Source organism: Salvelinus namaycush, chromosome 32 (genome assembly GCF_016432855.1).
Source record: "Salvelinus namaycush isolate Seneca chromosome 32, SaNama_1.0, whole genome shotgun sequence".
In the NCBI taxonomy this organism is placed as follows: domain Eukaryota; kingdom Metazoa; phylum Chordata; class Actinopteri; order Salmoniformes; family Salmonidae; genus Salvelinus; species Salvelinus namaycush.
Genome location: NC_052338.1, coordinates 15,096,917 through 15,112,086, shown reverse-complemented (window position 1 = coordinate 15,112,086; position 15,170 = coordinate 15,096,917). Strand labels below are relative to the sequence as shown.

At 42.5% G+C, this 15,170-nt stretch overlaps 1 protein-coding gene across 1 annotated transcript in view; it reads left to right on the top strand.

Annotated features, from left to right (window-relative positions):
• LOC120026848 (trafficking protein particle complex subunit 9-like) overlaps window positions 1-15,170 on the top strand; it is a 116,662-nt gene that overhangs the window by 536 nt on the left and 100,956 nt on the right. The window contains exons 2-7 of the mRNA XM_038971558.1: window positions 385-529; window positions 927-1,025; window positions 1,404-1,759; window positions 11,073-11,218; window positions 11,533-11,670; window positions 14,145-14,266. Coding sequence (XP_038827486.1) covers window positions 401-529; window positions 927-1,025; window positions 1,404-1,759; window positions 11,073-11,218; window positions 11,533-11,670; window positions 14,145-14,266 — 990 coding nt within the window. The 5' untranslated portion in view covers window positions 385-400. The remainder of the gene's footprint in view (window positions 1-384; window positions 530-926; window positions 1,026-1,403; window positions 1,760-11,072; window positions 11,219-11,532; window positions 11,671-14,144; window positions 14,267-15,170) is intronic.

Sequence of the window (15,170 nt, the reverse complement as noted above, 5' to 3'; positions counted from 1 at the left end):
AATTGTACCTAAAATAACTCACACGATGACATGTTTGGTCACTATACTGAGAGTTGAGAAATTGTGTGGGTGCAGGCTTTTGCTCCAACCAAGCAGTAACACACCTGATTATTGTCAGAATGCTTTAGATTCAACTGGCAGTGATTTCAAACCTTGACTGTGGAATGTGTGGATGAAATGTAGTTAGATGTTGAGGAATTAATAAAATCATATTGTAGCCCGACCGGGACTTGAACCCCGGTCCAGTGACTGTCAAGCCAACAGCGTAAACCCCAACGCCAAGAGGTCCGAACCACTTGATGAGGTCGTTAGGTGTTGGGTTAAGGTCTCTACATTACTCCCTCCCTTTGGTTCTCTCCCTCTTCCTTTCCCCCTGCCCCTCAGAGTCCATGAGAAGGAGATGAGTATCCCAGATTACATGCAGTGTGCTGAGGACCATCAGACGGTCTTGGTGGTGGTCCAACCAGTGGGCATCGTCCCCGAGGACGAATTCTTCAGGATCTACAAACGCATTGCCTCTGTGGCCCAGGTAAGCATTCACTATGTGTACTAGCTATGTGGGCGTCCCAAATGGCACCCTATTGCAGGGCCCACACTGGTCAAAAGTAGTGCACTAAGTGCTTCTACATGCTGCTTCTACATCTGCGTTGCTTACTGTTTGGGGTTTTAGGCTGGCTTTCTGTATAAGCACGTAGTGACATCTGCTGATGTAAAAAGGTCTTTATTAATACATTTGATTGATATAGGGAATAGGGTGGCATTTGTGACACACTCTAGGCCTATGTCTTATTATTTATTGAAATATGTAACCCCTGTCCACTTTGTAGTTATTGTTTTTTAATGTAATTTTTTTACCATTGGATCCTGATTGTCAAATGATCCCTATTTGGTTCTGTTTTGTCTTTTCATGGTGTTGGGAAAAAAAGGTGTCCATCCGGGACTCCCAGAGGAACCTCTATATCCGTTACCGTCACCACTACCTCCCTGAGAACAACGAGTGGGGAGACTTCCAGACACACCGCAAGGTTTGTTGCTTTGTGGCTATTATTTTTCCTGTTTGTTGCTTTTCGTAATGTTTATTTGGGTTTCAGAAATGCACTTTGTTTTTTGTGTCCTTTACAGCAGCCTTTCGCAAACCTCTCCTTGGGCCCACAGCCGTTCCATCTATTTGAAGTATTAGAGTTAGCATACCTGATTCAACTTGTCTATTAATCATCAAGCCCTTGACTACTTGAATTAGGTGTGCTAGTTTAGGGCTACAACAAAATTGTGAAACGTCTGGGTGTTCCCAAGGAGAGGTTAGAGAAGCACTGCTGTGCGGTATGTGTCTTTTTGTCCTGTGCATGACATTTCCCCTCAGGAATAATAGTATTATCTGTCTATCTCTATTCATCTCTATCTAGGTGGTGGGCCTCATCTCCGTGACGACCTGTGGTTCGGCTAAAGAGTGGCCCCAAACGTCGGACCGTTTCCACAGCCAGAAGGATGTGTTCGGAGCCACGCTGTACGACTCACGGCTCCTGGTGTTCGGGTTGCAGGGGGAGATAGCAGAGCAGCAGAGGACGGATGTGGCTTTCTACTCTAGCTATGATGACTGTCCCGATGTGGAGAAGAGGGTGGAGGACTTTGTGGAGTCCATCTTCATTGTGCTGGAGTCCAAGAGGCTGGATAGAGCCACAGACAAGTCTGGGGATAAGATACCACTGCTTTGTGTTCCCTTTGAGAAGAAAGACTTTGTGGGGCTGGACACTGATAGCAGGTGAGTTGTCTTTTCTTCTGCACTCTATTTGGGTTTTATAGGTCTGGTATCATCCACATGTTTTGCAGCTTATATAGTTTTTCAGCTGGTCAATGAATTTGGAATTAACAAAGTTGGTTATTAAAAACTTTCTTTGAGCCTGTACTAGAGGGCGACCGATTAATCGGTATGGCCGATTAATTAGGGCCGATTTTAAGTTTTCATAACAATCGGTAATCAGCATTTTTGGACACTGATCATGGCCGATTACATTGCACTCCACGAGGAGACTGCGTGGCAGGCTGACTACCTGTTATGCGAGTGCAGCAAGAAGCCAAGGTAAGGTGCTAGCTAGCATTAAATGTATCTTATTAAAAAACAATCAATCTTAACATAATCACTAGTTAACTACACATGGTTGATGATATTACTAGTTTATCTAGCTTGTCCTGCGTTGGATATAATCGATGCGGTGCCTGTTAATTTATCATTGAATCACAGCCTACTTTGCCAAACGGGTGATTTAACAAGCGCATTTGCGGGAAAAAAGCACTGTCGTTGCACCAATGTGTACCTAATCATAAACATCAACGCCTTTCTTAAAATCAATACACAAGTATATATTTTTAAACCTGCATATTTAGTTAATATTGCCTGCTAACATGAATTTATTTTAACTAGGGAAATTGTGTCACTTCTCTTGCGTTCTGTGCAACAGAGTCAAGGTATATGCAGCAGTTTGGGCCGCCTGGCTCGTTGCGAACTGTGAAGACTGTTTCAATCGGTGACGTCACTCGCTCTGAGACTTGGAGTAGTTGTTCCCCTTGCTCTGCAAGGGCCGTGGCTTTTGTGGCGCGATGGGTAACGATGCTTCGAGGGTGGCTGTTGTCGACGTGTTCCTGGTTCGAGGACAGGTAGGGGTGAGGAGAGGGATGGAAGCTATACTGTTACACTGGCAATACTAAAGTGCCTATAAGAACATCCAATAGTCAAAGGTATATGAAATACAAATGGTATAGAGAGAAATAGTCCTATAATAACCTCAACCTAAAACTTCTTACCTGAGTCTTCAATATTCCCATGTTAAAAGGAACCACCAGCTTTCATATGTTCTCATGTTCTGAGCAAGGAACTTAAATGTTAGCTTTTTTACATGGCACATATTGCACTTTTACTTTCTTCTCCAACACTTTGTTTTTGCATTATTTAAACCAAATTGAACATGTTTCATTATTTATTTGAGGCTAAATTGATTTGATTGATGTATTATATTAAGTTAAAATAAAAGTGTTCATTCAGTATTGTTGTAATTGTCATTATTACAAATAAATAAAAAAATCGGCCGATTAATCGGTATCGGCTTTTTTGGTCCTCCAATAATCGGTATCGGCGTTGAAAAATCATAATTGGTCGACCTCTAGCCTGTACTGTAACTACTGAATTAAGAAAGTCTATTCGTTTTACAATTTATAAAATGCCTCAATTTGTCAAGTGAAGCCGAAAGGTTGTTAGATGGTTTTTACTTGACTGGTTGTTACAAAATGCTGGAAAAAGTTTGACCTCAGTGTTTCTCTGTGATGTCCATCGTCTAGATAGCCTTGTCATTACATTAGTGTTGCTAAGGACAACAGTTAACGTTGCGTGTTTATTTCTTCGTTCAAAAATCTGTTTTTATTTTTGCTTCTTTCCCTTTTTCTTTTTATCTTGGTTACTTTATTTGTCTTATTTGTTTCTTTCATACTGTCCTGTGAGTTTGTTGCGTGTGAAAAGGTGAGATGCTGTTAGACACATCGCTTTAGTTAAGCCCATCCTAGTTCCAGTTTAAGCCCACCCCTAAACGAGACACTCCACCCTGGCCCCGTCCCCTACCCCAGTGCTCTTGTGCATGGGTTCATCACTCCTCTCAACTTTGTATGAAATAAAATCATAACAACAAGAGTTCTGAAGGAGCTGATAGTTTGGACATGCAGAGTACGCTTGTGAAGGTTGGTTCACTTAAACAGTGAGGATAGCCTATCTATTCTATTATGTGTTTGTAAAGGTATGTCCAGGCTTTCAGGAACATGATGATTGGGAGGTTGTCACCTGACCCAAGCTTGACTGAGTGAATAAGGTCTATGCTCTAATTCTTCTGAAGCATCACACATTCTATAACATGGGTCTCATATCTTCTACTATATTCTGCTGCTAGTACACTTTAACATGGATCTCATATCTTCAATGGTGGATTTAGATATAGGCGGCATCTTGCCGGGGGCGACATGGGGCGCCCGCACAAATATTCTGAATGGTGACATTTGCGCGATCGGTTTTCTATTGCTGATTTGCACGTCACGTCAATGATATCATGTCACCGTGTGGGACTGTAGGTCAATTAACCTTGTCGGAGTGGGCGCTCTGATTCTAGTTTGTGAGCTAGGCAGGCTACTGCCTGGGAAGGTCTCCCACTCAGAAGTACGAGATGGGGAGGAGGGTGGGGGTAGGTTGACCTCAGGTCTCCCCATTGGAAGCCCGAGGTATAGGGAGCAGGGGGAATCTATCAAATAGTGCACCTTTAACTTTGTACAGTACTAATGCAATTAGTAAAATCAGTCACACTACGAAATGCTACCAAGGCTAATCTGAAAACAAGGCTCCCTAAATTTAATCAGTATATCGACTGCGTGACCCGGACTGGCAAAATTCTGGATCATTGTTACTCTAACTTCTGCGACGCATACAAAGCCCTCCCCCGCCCTCCTTTCGGCAAAGCTGACCACGACTCCATTTTGTTGCTCCCAGCCTATAGACAGAAACTAAAACAGGAAACGCCCGTGCTCAGGTCTGTTCAACGCTGGTCCGACCAAACTGATTCCACACTTCAAGATTGCTTCGATCACGTGTACTGGGATATGTTCCGGATAGCTTCGAACAACAACATTGATGTATATGCTGATTCGGTGAGTGAGTTTATTAGCAAGTGCATCGGTGATGTTGTACCTACGGCGACTATTAAAACCTTCCCCAACCAGAAACCGTGGATTGATGGCAGCATTCGCGCAAAACTGAAAGCTCGAACCACTGCTTTAAATTCGGTCAAGGCGACTGGAAACATGTCCGAATACAAACAGTGTAGCTATTCCCTCCGCAAGGTAATCAAACAAGGTAAGCGTCAGTATAGACATGGTAGAGTCGCAATTCAACGGCTCAGACACGGGAGGAATGTGGCAGGGTCTACAGTCAATCACGGACTACAAAAAGAAAACCAGCCCCGTCGCGGACCCCGACGTCTTGCTCCCAGACAAACTAAACAACTTCTTTGCTCGCCGTGGCCAACGTGAGTAAAACATTTAAACGTGTTAACCCTGGCAAGGCTACCGGCCCAGACGGAATCCCTAGCTGCGTCCTCAGCGCATGGGCAGACCAGCTGGCTGGTGTGTTTACGGACATATTCAATCAATCCCTATCCCAGTCTGCTGTTCCCACATGCTTCAAGAGGTCCACCATTGTTCCTGTTCCCAAGAAAGCTAAGGTAACTGAGCTAAACGACTCGCCCCGTAGCACTCACTTCCGTCATCATGAAGTGATTTGAGAGACTAGTCAAGGATCATATCACCTCCACTCTACCTGACACCCTAGACCCACTCCAATTTGCTTACCGCCCCAATAGGTCCACAGACGACGCAATCACACTGCACACTGACCTAACCCATCTGGACAAGAGGAATACCTATGTAAGAATGCTGTTCATCGACTACAGCTCAGCATTTAACACCATAGTACCCTCTAAACTCGTCATTAAGCTCGAGACCCTGAGTCTCGACCCCGCCCTGTGCAACTGGGTTCTGAACTTTCTGACGGGACACCCCCAGGTGGTGAGGGTAGGAAACATCTCCACCCCGCTGATCCTCAACACTGGGGCCCCACAAGGCTGCGTTCTCAGCCCTCTCCTGTACTCCCTGTTCACCCATGACTGCGTGGCCATGCACGCCTCCAACTCAATCATCAAGTTTGCAGACGACACTACAGTGGTAGGCTTGATTACCAACAACGACGAGACGGCCTACAGGGAGGAGGTGAGGGCCCTCGGAGTGTGGTGTCAGGAGAATAACCTCACACTCAACATCAATAAAACAAAGGAGTTGATCGTGGACTTCAGGAAACAGCAGAGGGAGCACCCCCCTATCCACATCGATGGGACAGTAGTGGAGAAGGTGGAAAGTTTTAAGTTCCTCGGCGTACACATCACGGACAAACTGAAATGGTCCACCCACACAGACAGCATGGTGAAGAAGGTGCAACAGTATCTCTTCAAGAAATTCGGCTTATCACCAAAAAACCTTTACAGATGCACAAACTAGAACATCCTGTCGGGCTGTATCACCGCCTGGTACGGCAACTTCTCCGCCCACAACCGTAAGGCTCTCCAGAGGGTAGTGAGGTCTGCACAACGCATCACCGGGGGCAAACTACCTGCCCTCCAGGACACCTACACCACCCGATGTCACAGGAAGGCCAAAAAGATCATCAAGGACAACAACCACCTGAGCCACTGCCTGTTCACACCGCTATCATCCAAGAAGGCGAGGTCAGTACAGGTGCATCAAAGCTGGGACCGAGAGACTGAAAAACAGCTTCTATCTCAAGGCCATCAGACTGTTAAACAGCCATCACTAACATTGAGTGACTGCTGTCAACATACTGACTCAAATCTCTAGCCACTTTAATAATAAAAAATTGGATGTAATAAATGTATCACTAGTCACTTTAAACAATGCCACTTTATAAAATGTTTACATACCCTACATTACTCATCTCATATGTATATACTGTACTCTATACCATCTACTGCATCTTGCCTATGCCGTTCGTCCATTAATATGTACATATTCTTATTCATTCCTTTACACGTGTGTTTAAGGTAGTTGTTGTGAAATTGTTAGATATTTCTGCATGGTCGGAACTAGAAGCACAAGCATTTCGCTACACTCGCATTAACATTTGGTAACCATGTGTATATGTGACCAATAAAATTTGATTTGAAATAAACCAGAATTCATTCATAATACTGTGAATATATAGGTTCACAGACATATTGTTGCATTTTTTCTGGTTTGTGTGAAATCGTTAAGAATAATATAAAACCAGTCTGCACACCACCAAGGTGAATTGGTTTAGTCTTGGTTGATAGTGTTGAGGGTTGGGTAATGTATTGATGCTCGAGTGCCAAATCAACCAAATTATATTAGTCTTTGTTACTACTTTTTGATATCGATGAGTCTTATTTTTGTATGTGTATATAGTTTTAAATGTTATGATTATTTATTTGTGGTGTTCCAAATTTCTGAATAAAAATTACAGTTGGTGCAGAAGGAATTTTTTTGGGGCAGGGGGGGGGGAGGGGGGGGCGCTGAAGGGGAGGTTCGCCCAGGGAGCCATACAAGCTAGAACCGCCACTGCATATCTTCTACTATATTCTGCTGCTAGTTCACTTTACCATGGATCTCATATCTTCTACTATATTCTGCTGCTAGTTCACTTTACCATGGATCTCATATCTTCTACTATATTCTGCTGCTAGTTCACTTTACCATGGATCTCATATCTTCTACTATATTCTGCTGCTAGTTCACTTTACCATGGATCTCATATCTTCTACTATATTCTGCTGCTAGTTCACTTTACCATGGATCTCATATCTTCTACTATATTCTGCTGCTAGTTCACTTTACCATGGATCTCATATCTTCTACTATATTCTGCTGCTAGTACACTTTACCATGGATCTCATATCTTCTACTATATTCTGCTGCTAGTACACTTTACCATGGATCTCATACCTTATACTATATTCTGCTGCTAGTACACTTTACCATGGATCTCATATCTTGTACTATATTCTGCTGCTAGTACACTTTACCATGGATCTCATATCTTCTACTATATTCTGCTGCTAGTTCACTTTACCATGGATCTCATATCTTCTACTATATTCTGCTGCTAGTTCACTTTACCATGGATCTCATATCTTATACTATATTCTGCTGCTAGTTCACTTTACCATGGATCTCATATCTTCTACTATATTCTGCTGCTAGTTCACTTTACCATGGATCTCATATCTTCTACTATATTCTGCTGCTAGTACACTTTACCATGGATCTCATATCTTGTACTATATTCTGCTGCTAGTACACTTTACCATGGATCTCATATCTTCTACTATATTCTGCTGCTAGTTCATTTTACCATGGATCTCATATCTACTACTATATTCTGCTGCTAGTACACTTTACCGTGGATCTCATATCTTGTACTATATTCTGCTGCTAGTACACTTTACCATGGATCTCATATCTTCTACTATATTCTGCTGCTAGTACACTTTACCATGGATCTCATATCTTGTACTATATTCTGCTGCTAGTTCACTTTACCATGGATCTCATATCTTCTACTATATTCTGCTGGTAGTTCACTTTACCATGGATCTCATATCTTCTACTATATTCTGCTGCTAGTACACTTTACCGTGGATCTCATATCTTGTACTATATTCTGCTGCTAGTTCACTTTACCATGGATCTCATATCTTCTACTATATTCTGCTGGTAGTTCACTTTACCATGGATCTCATATCTTCTACTATATTCTGCTGCTAGTACACTTTACCATGGATCTCATATCTTGTACTATATTCTGCTGCTAGTTCACTTTACCATGGATCTCATATCTTCTACTATATTCTGCTGGTAGTTCACTTTACCATGGATCTCATATCTTCTACTATATTCTGCTGCTAGTACACTTTACCATGGATCTCATATCTACTACTATATTCTGCTGCTAGTACACTTTACCGTGGATCTCATATCTTGTACTATATTCTGCTGCTAGTTCACTTTACCATGGATCTCATATCTTGTACTATATTCTGCTGCTAGTTCACTTTACCATGGATCTCATATCTTCTACTATATTCTGCTGCTAGTTCACTTTACCATGGATCTCATATCTACTACTATATTCTGCTGCTAGTACACTTTACCGTGGATCTCATATCTTGTACTATATTCTGCTGCTAGTACACTTTACCGTGGATCTCATATCTTGTACTATATTCTGCTGCTAGTTCACTTTACCATGGATCTCATATCTTCTACTATATTCTGCTGCTAGTACACTTTACCATGGATCTCATATCTTGTACTATATTCTGCTGCTAGTACACTTTACCATGGATCTCATATCTTCTACTATATTCTGCTGCTAGTACACTTTAACATGGATCTCATATCTTCTACTATATTCTGCTGCTAGTACACTTTACCATGGATCTCATATCTTGTACTATATTCTGCTGCTAGTACACTTTACCATGGATCTCATATCTTCTACTATATTCTGCTGCTAGTACACTTTACCATGGATCTCATATCTTCTACTATATTCTGCTGCTAGTACACTTTAACATGGATCTCATATCTTCTATGTTCTGCTGCTAGTACAATTTAACATGGATCTCATATCTTCTACTATATTCTGCTGCTAGTACACTTTAACATGGATCTCATATCTTCTACTATATTCTGCTGCTAGTTCACTTTACCATGGATCTCATATCTACGACTATATTCTGCTGCTAGTACACTTTACCATGGATCTCATATCTTCTACTATATTCTGTTGGTAGTTCACTTTACCATGGATCTCATATCTTCTACTATATTCTGCTGCTAGTTCACTTTACCATGGATCTCATATCTACTACTATATTCTGCTGCTAGTACACTTTACCGTGGATCTCATATCTTGTACTATATTCTGCTGCTAGTACACTTTACCATGGATCTCATATCTTGTACTATATTCTGCTGCTCTTTACCATGGATCTCATATCTTCTACTATATTCTGCTGGTAGTTCACTTTACCATGGATCTCATATCTTCTACTATATTCTGCTGCTAGTTCACTTTACCATGGATCTCATATCTACTACTATATTCTGCTGCTAGTACACTTTACCGTGGATCTCATATCTTGTACTATATTCTGCTGCTAGTACACTTTACCATGGATCTCATATCTTCTACTATATTCTGCTGCTAGTACACTTTACCATGGATCTCATATCTTCTACTATATTCTGCTGCTAGTACACTTTAACATGGATCTCATATCTTTTATGTTCTGCTGCTAGTACACTTTACCATGGATCTCATATCTTCTACTATATTCTGCTGCTAGTACACTTTACCATGGATCTCATATCTTCTACTATATTCTGCTGCTAGTACACTTTACCATGGATCTCATATCTTCTACTATATTCTGCTGCTAGTACACTTTACCATGGATCTCATATCTTCTACTATATTCTGCTGCTAGTACACTTTAACATGGATCTCATATCTTTTATGTTCTGCTGCTAGTACAATTTAACATGGATCTCATATCTTCTACTATGTTCTGCTGCAACTACACTTTAACATGGATCTCGTATATCCGTGATTCATGGAGGGATGCATCACCTTCAACGAGGCTTATTATTGCACCTACTTATGAAAGCATGACTTTGAATGTGGTATCCATGTTCTTCTAAGCAGACCATACATAATGTATTGCTCATCATTTTATTTCACAAACTAGGCTAACAAATGGTAACATAGGCATAGTTTGTTTTCATCTGAACAGTTTAGGCCCTACTCATTATTCTGAATCTAAACAATATGAGCAAAGCAAATGTACCATAAATTCACTAATAACATGTAAGTCAACCCCATTTACCCCCATTGACACATCAGAATGTTCTCTAGGTAACACAATACTAGGTGGGTTTGACCCTAGACCTTCCCAGTATCTCAGGCTCCAGTAAAGAGTTAGACAGACAGAGGTCTTGAACTGGCCCCCTTTTCTTCTGTTAGAATTACAAACGATGATGTCATCCTCCTCTTCAATCCTTTTGTGTTTAATGTGCTAGACTTCAGGATCAGGGTCGTTCTGATTATTTTTCTCTATTGGGTTCTCCCCTACCCAACCCCTGTCTCCCTTGCTTGTGCTGCCCCCCCACACACACCACTTGTAACTGATAAGATTCATTCAACAGTGAGTCTCCTCTGCTAGCACCCAATGGGACCTGGGTAAGAAAATACGTTATGCTTAAAGGACTTTTATTTTGGAAACTATACGAGAGAGAGAGAGAACAAAATATGTTTTTTGTGAAAATGATGTAAGAAGTAAACCGTACTTGGATACTTGTTTGCTGTAACATGTGGACAAAGTTGTATTGTAAATGGATTCCTCTACGACATCTGACTGACACATTTTGATGTTTCTTTCCCTCCTCCTCCTTAGGCACTATAAGAAGCGTTGCCAGGGCCGTATGAGGAAGCACGTTGGGGACCTGTGTTTGCAGGCAGGCATGTTGCAGGATGCCCTGGTTCACTATCACATGGCAGTGGAGCTGCTCCGCTCCGTCAATGACTTCCTGTGGCTCGGGGGTAAGACTGGGGAGGAAGACATGGCTCCTGCTTTACTTTCAAATCCAATAAAGCAGGGGTGGATACCCTGCTGGTTTTTGCTCCGACCCTACTATAACACACCTGATTCTACTAATCAGCGGCTCACCACGACCTTGAAGGCAATCAGGGGTGCTACTACAAGGTAGTAGCAAAATCCTGCCCAGCCCAGTAGCTCTGCAGGAGGATGGATCATCACCCTTGCCATACTGTACATACAGAATGCCCTTTAGTCAACTTCTAATGGAGGGTATTCTGTTTCATTGACACATCTCCCTTGTGTCTTGGTTCTCCAGCTGCGTTAGAGGGCCTGTGTTCAGCCTCTGTTATCTTCCACTACCCTGGAGGAACAGCAGGGAAGGCTTCTGGACGCGAACGCAGCCTGGCACAGGGCCAGGGCCAAGCAGCCGACGCAGGGAAGAGACACCGGCCAGGTAAGCAGCACTCCTCTCTCTCCTTGCTCTCCCTGTGTGTGAGGTTCGGGTGGTCTTCTCGGTAGGGATATTTGTAATGGGGCCGAGGTATTCAAGCAGTGAAAGGGAATTTTTTTTAATTTTATTTTTACTTCTTGTTCGGCTAAGCCAAGTTGGCCATATGGGTAAGAAGGAAGAACCGGGTGGTGGGGACAGACAGACCTGGTGTTATTATTGAAAGGGAGGGTCTCTGCGCGTCTCAGGGTTGAATTTGATCAAATGAACAGTGTGGTGGTATGGGGGCCCCAGGGGGGCTGTCTGTACGTCTGGAGAGGAGAGGTTGGAGGTACGGTTGTAATGTGGATTGTATTTTACTGTGTGGAGGTTGTGGTGTTTATGGGGAGGGGGGTGTTTTTGTTTAATATCTCATTAATGACAACTTGTGGGACAGTGGAAGATGTCCGGAGGTTTCTGATTGAGCTGTGATTATAGGATGGTTGGAAGGAAGCGGTCTCCATGGCTATTTGACGTGTGGCCCAAGCAATTGCAGCTAGTATGGCTAGTACTATGACAACACAAGCTTTGCTACGCTTTTCTCAGCCCAGCTGCTTCTGTTGTTCTGTGCCCTGGACAACATTACCTGAGAAATCCGGTGGCCCCCACAACCTAACCCATTTGTTCTGAACAGTATTTCATATCATATTTCCATTCACCCATGTCTTTACTTCATATTATTAACAAGTCAATTACTTTAACCCCTAAATAACCACACATATTTTGTTTTAGTTTATCACTGAAGTAATTAGATATAGCATACTATACTGCGGGGACCGATGGGGAAAGTCACAAGGAACCGTCTACGAAGCGGCTCGTTTGGGGACTAACTTTGCTTTCAGTAACTTACTGCACTGTGTGAACCTGCGTTCTCTCTCTGTGTGTCTGTCTCTGTGTGTTACCGTAGGGGCGCAGGAGGTACTCATAGACCCAGGTATGGCATGACACTAACAGGGCAGCCCTGCATAGCGTTACTCCTAGCTAGACATCTCACCTGCCTGTGTTTGCCTGCTGTGGCTCTTTTCCCTCTTACTTGTTGCTTATATGCTTTTTGTGACGACAACCTCCTAACTTGGTCCCGGATCTGTTAGTGCTGTCTTACCAACTAAGGCCAGACAACACAAACAGATCTGGGACCAGGATATCAACCCATTGCACTACATCTGATCCCAACGTTTTATTGTTTCCACCACTGGTAAAAACAAAACTGATATTTTTTTCCCGCCTCTTAAGGCAGGGGTTGTATTTCTGTTATTCTTGTCAGCGTTAATGTTGTTGGGTGTTCATGCTTGATTACATCATTGACCTCTTCTAATCAATGAATAGTAACCATTTTAAATCATAATCATCAACATTATATTCCGCACTATAACGTCCGACATGCACCAGAGGGTGGCGATGTTGCTATTGTAGTACTGCCGATTGAGGCATCCAAGCTATTTGTCTGTTCTTCCTGTAGCCTCAAGTTACAATGTAGAACTGTTCAGTGTGAGACATTTTGGCCAACCTATCAGTAGGATATGCTGCAGAAATGTAGCTCTTATATCTTCCCTTTTTAGGGACTGGGGTTGGTTTTACTAAACCATTCAACCCAAGGGGTCTGTGTAAAGTGTGTAGTTCTGGGTCTAGATGTAACATGTTGCACATTTTTCGAACACCTTTAAAAAAAAAAAGAAAAGAAAAGTGTAATATATTCCATTTAGCAGATGCTTTTATCCAATGCGACTTACAGTCGTGTATGCCCAAATTGTTTACATATGGGTGGTCCCGGGAATCGAACCCATTATCCTGGCGCTATAAGCACCATGCTTTACTAACTGAGCTAAAGAGGACCACTTAGCAATGTTTTTATTCAAACCAAGTTACAGTACAGTGAGTGTATACATTTCTGGTATGTGTGTGTGATCCCAGAGTAGTCTTATGATTCACATGTAACGCTGGGTCATAGTGACATCGCCGAGACACCGTTGCTATGGACCCAGCTAGCGCCGTTTCTAGGCAAAGTTTTCTCAATACAAAATTTGTATTCAAATCACATAGGTAGACGAGAGATACTACTCCTATTTCAATTGAAACGCTCCAAACTACTGAGCACACGATGACATTTTGATCACGTAACAGTGCGCAGTGACCCGCGAAGGCCTTTCATTTATAGATAGATTGTTTTGTATTTCCATATAAAAGTGAATGCCGTGCATGGCAATTATTGAGCGTTGTCTTGATATCTCGGTGTTTGAAACGCCTGTCGACCCTGCGTGAAATGTGTATGCTCAGGTATGCTATACTCAGTTTCTGAGTATATCATTGTTGGTTGTTGTGACTTTGGCCATATGCATGGATGTGAAGAGCCAGGTGGTGGATGGGTCTGATAACATTGACAATGTTCCCAGTCATTAATGTCATTTTTTCCCTTCTCCCCCCCCCCCCCCCCCCCCCCCCAGGTGCACTCACAGCCAATGGGATCAGTGCAGACACCAGCAGTGAAATCGGTCGGGCCAAGAACTGCCTGAGCCCTGAAGACATCATAGAGAAATACAAGGAGGCCATCTCCTACTATGGCAAGGTATTGGAAAAGATAAGAAATAGATTTTCCCACACACACTATTGAATGCTCCTGTCTACTTTGTTCCATCTCCTGCAATGGACAAGAATATTTCGAAAGCACTGTACGTACATCTAGCTATTTTTCATCTGCAGGGTACAAAAAGTATAGATCCTAGGAAATAAACAGACACACACTGTTGAATGCTCCTGCAGACTTCATTACATGCGACGTTTCAACGAGAAGGTTCAGTGTTTGCGCCTTGCAGACCGATGCTGTTTGCAGACAGTATTTCATTATCCACTATCCAGTTTGCAGATCTCAACATGTCCACCAGGGGACAGTAGCTCACTAGGTATCAGTGATGGTTGGGCAGTCTGCTGCAGCAGAGGGAGGCTGTATGCACACTGTAAACAAACTACTACATGCTGACTACAGGAGAATATGTCTGAGTGTACTGCAGTCAACATTGGAAAGCTTAGCTAGCATGATATCACTGTCTGTTACAATTAGCCAAATGGAAGTGTGGGGCCATCTCAAATGCCATATTACCCCAACAATTGAAATCCCCCCCCAAAAATGTAGAGCATCATTGCCATCAAGACTAGACATTAGTTAATTGCATTGTTAGTCTATTAGTAACTATACTTACTGTTATAACACAGGTATGCATGAACAAAAACTAACAAACAAACCTAAAAGATTGGGATAGAATCACAGATGCGTAGCATCCATAACATCCCAGTAGACCTTCTGAAACTCTGCAGTGTGTTATTGCCACTATTATAATTGGATTTTTGCTCTGACCTCGCTTGGCCCTTTTACCTGTAACTAGTTCACTCCAAATTAAATTACATTATATCTCGACACGACGGGACCATTCAGATATTAATTGAATTTTAATAAGGAGACAATGGGGATAGGG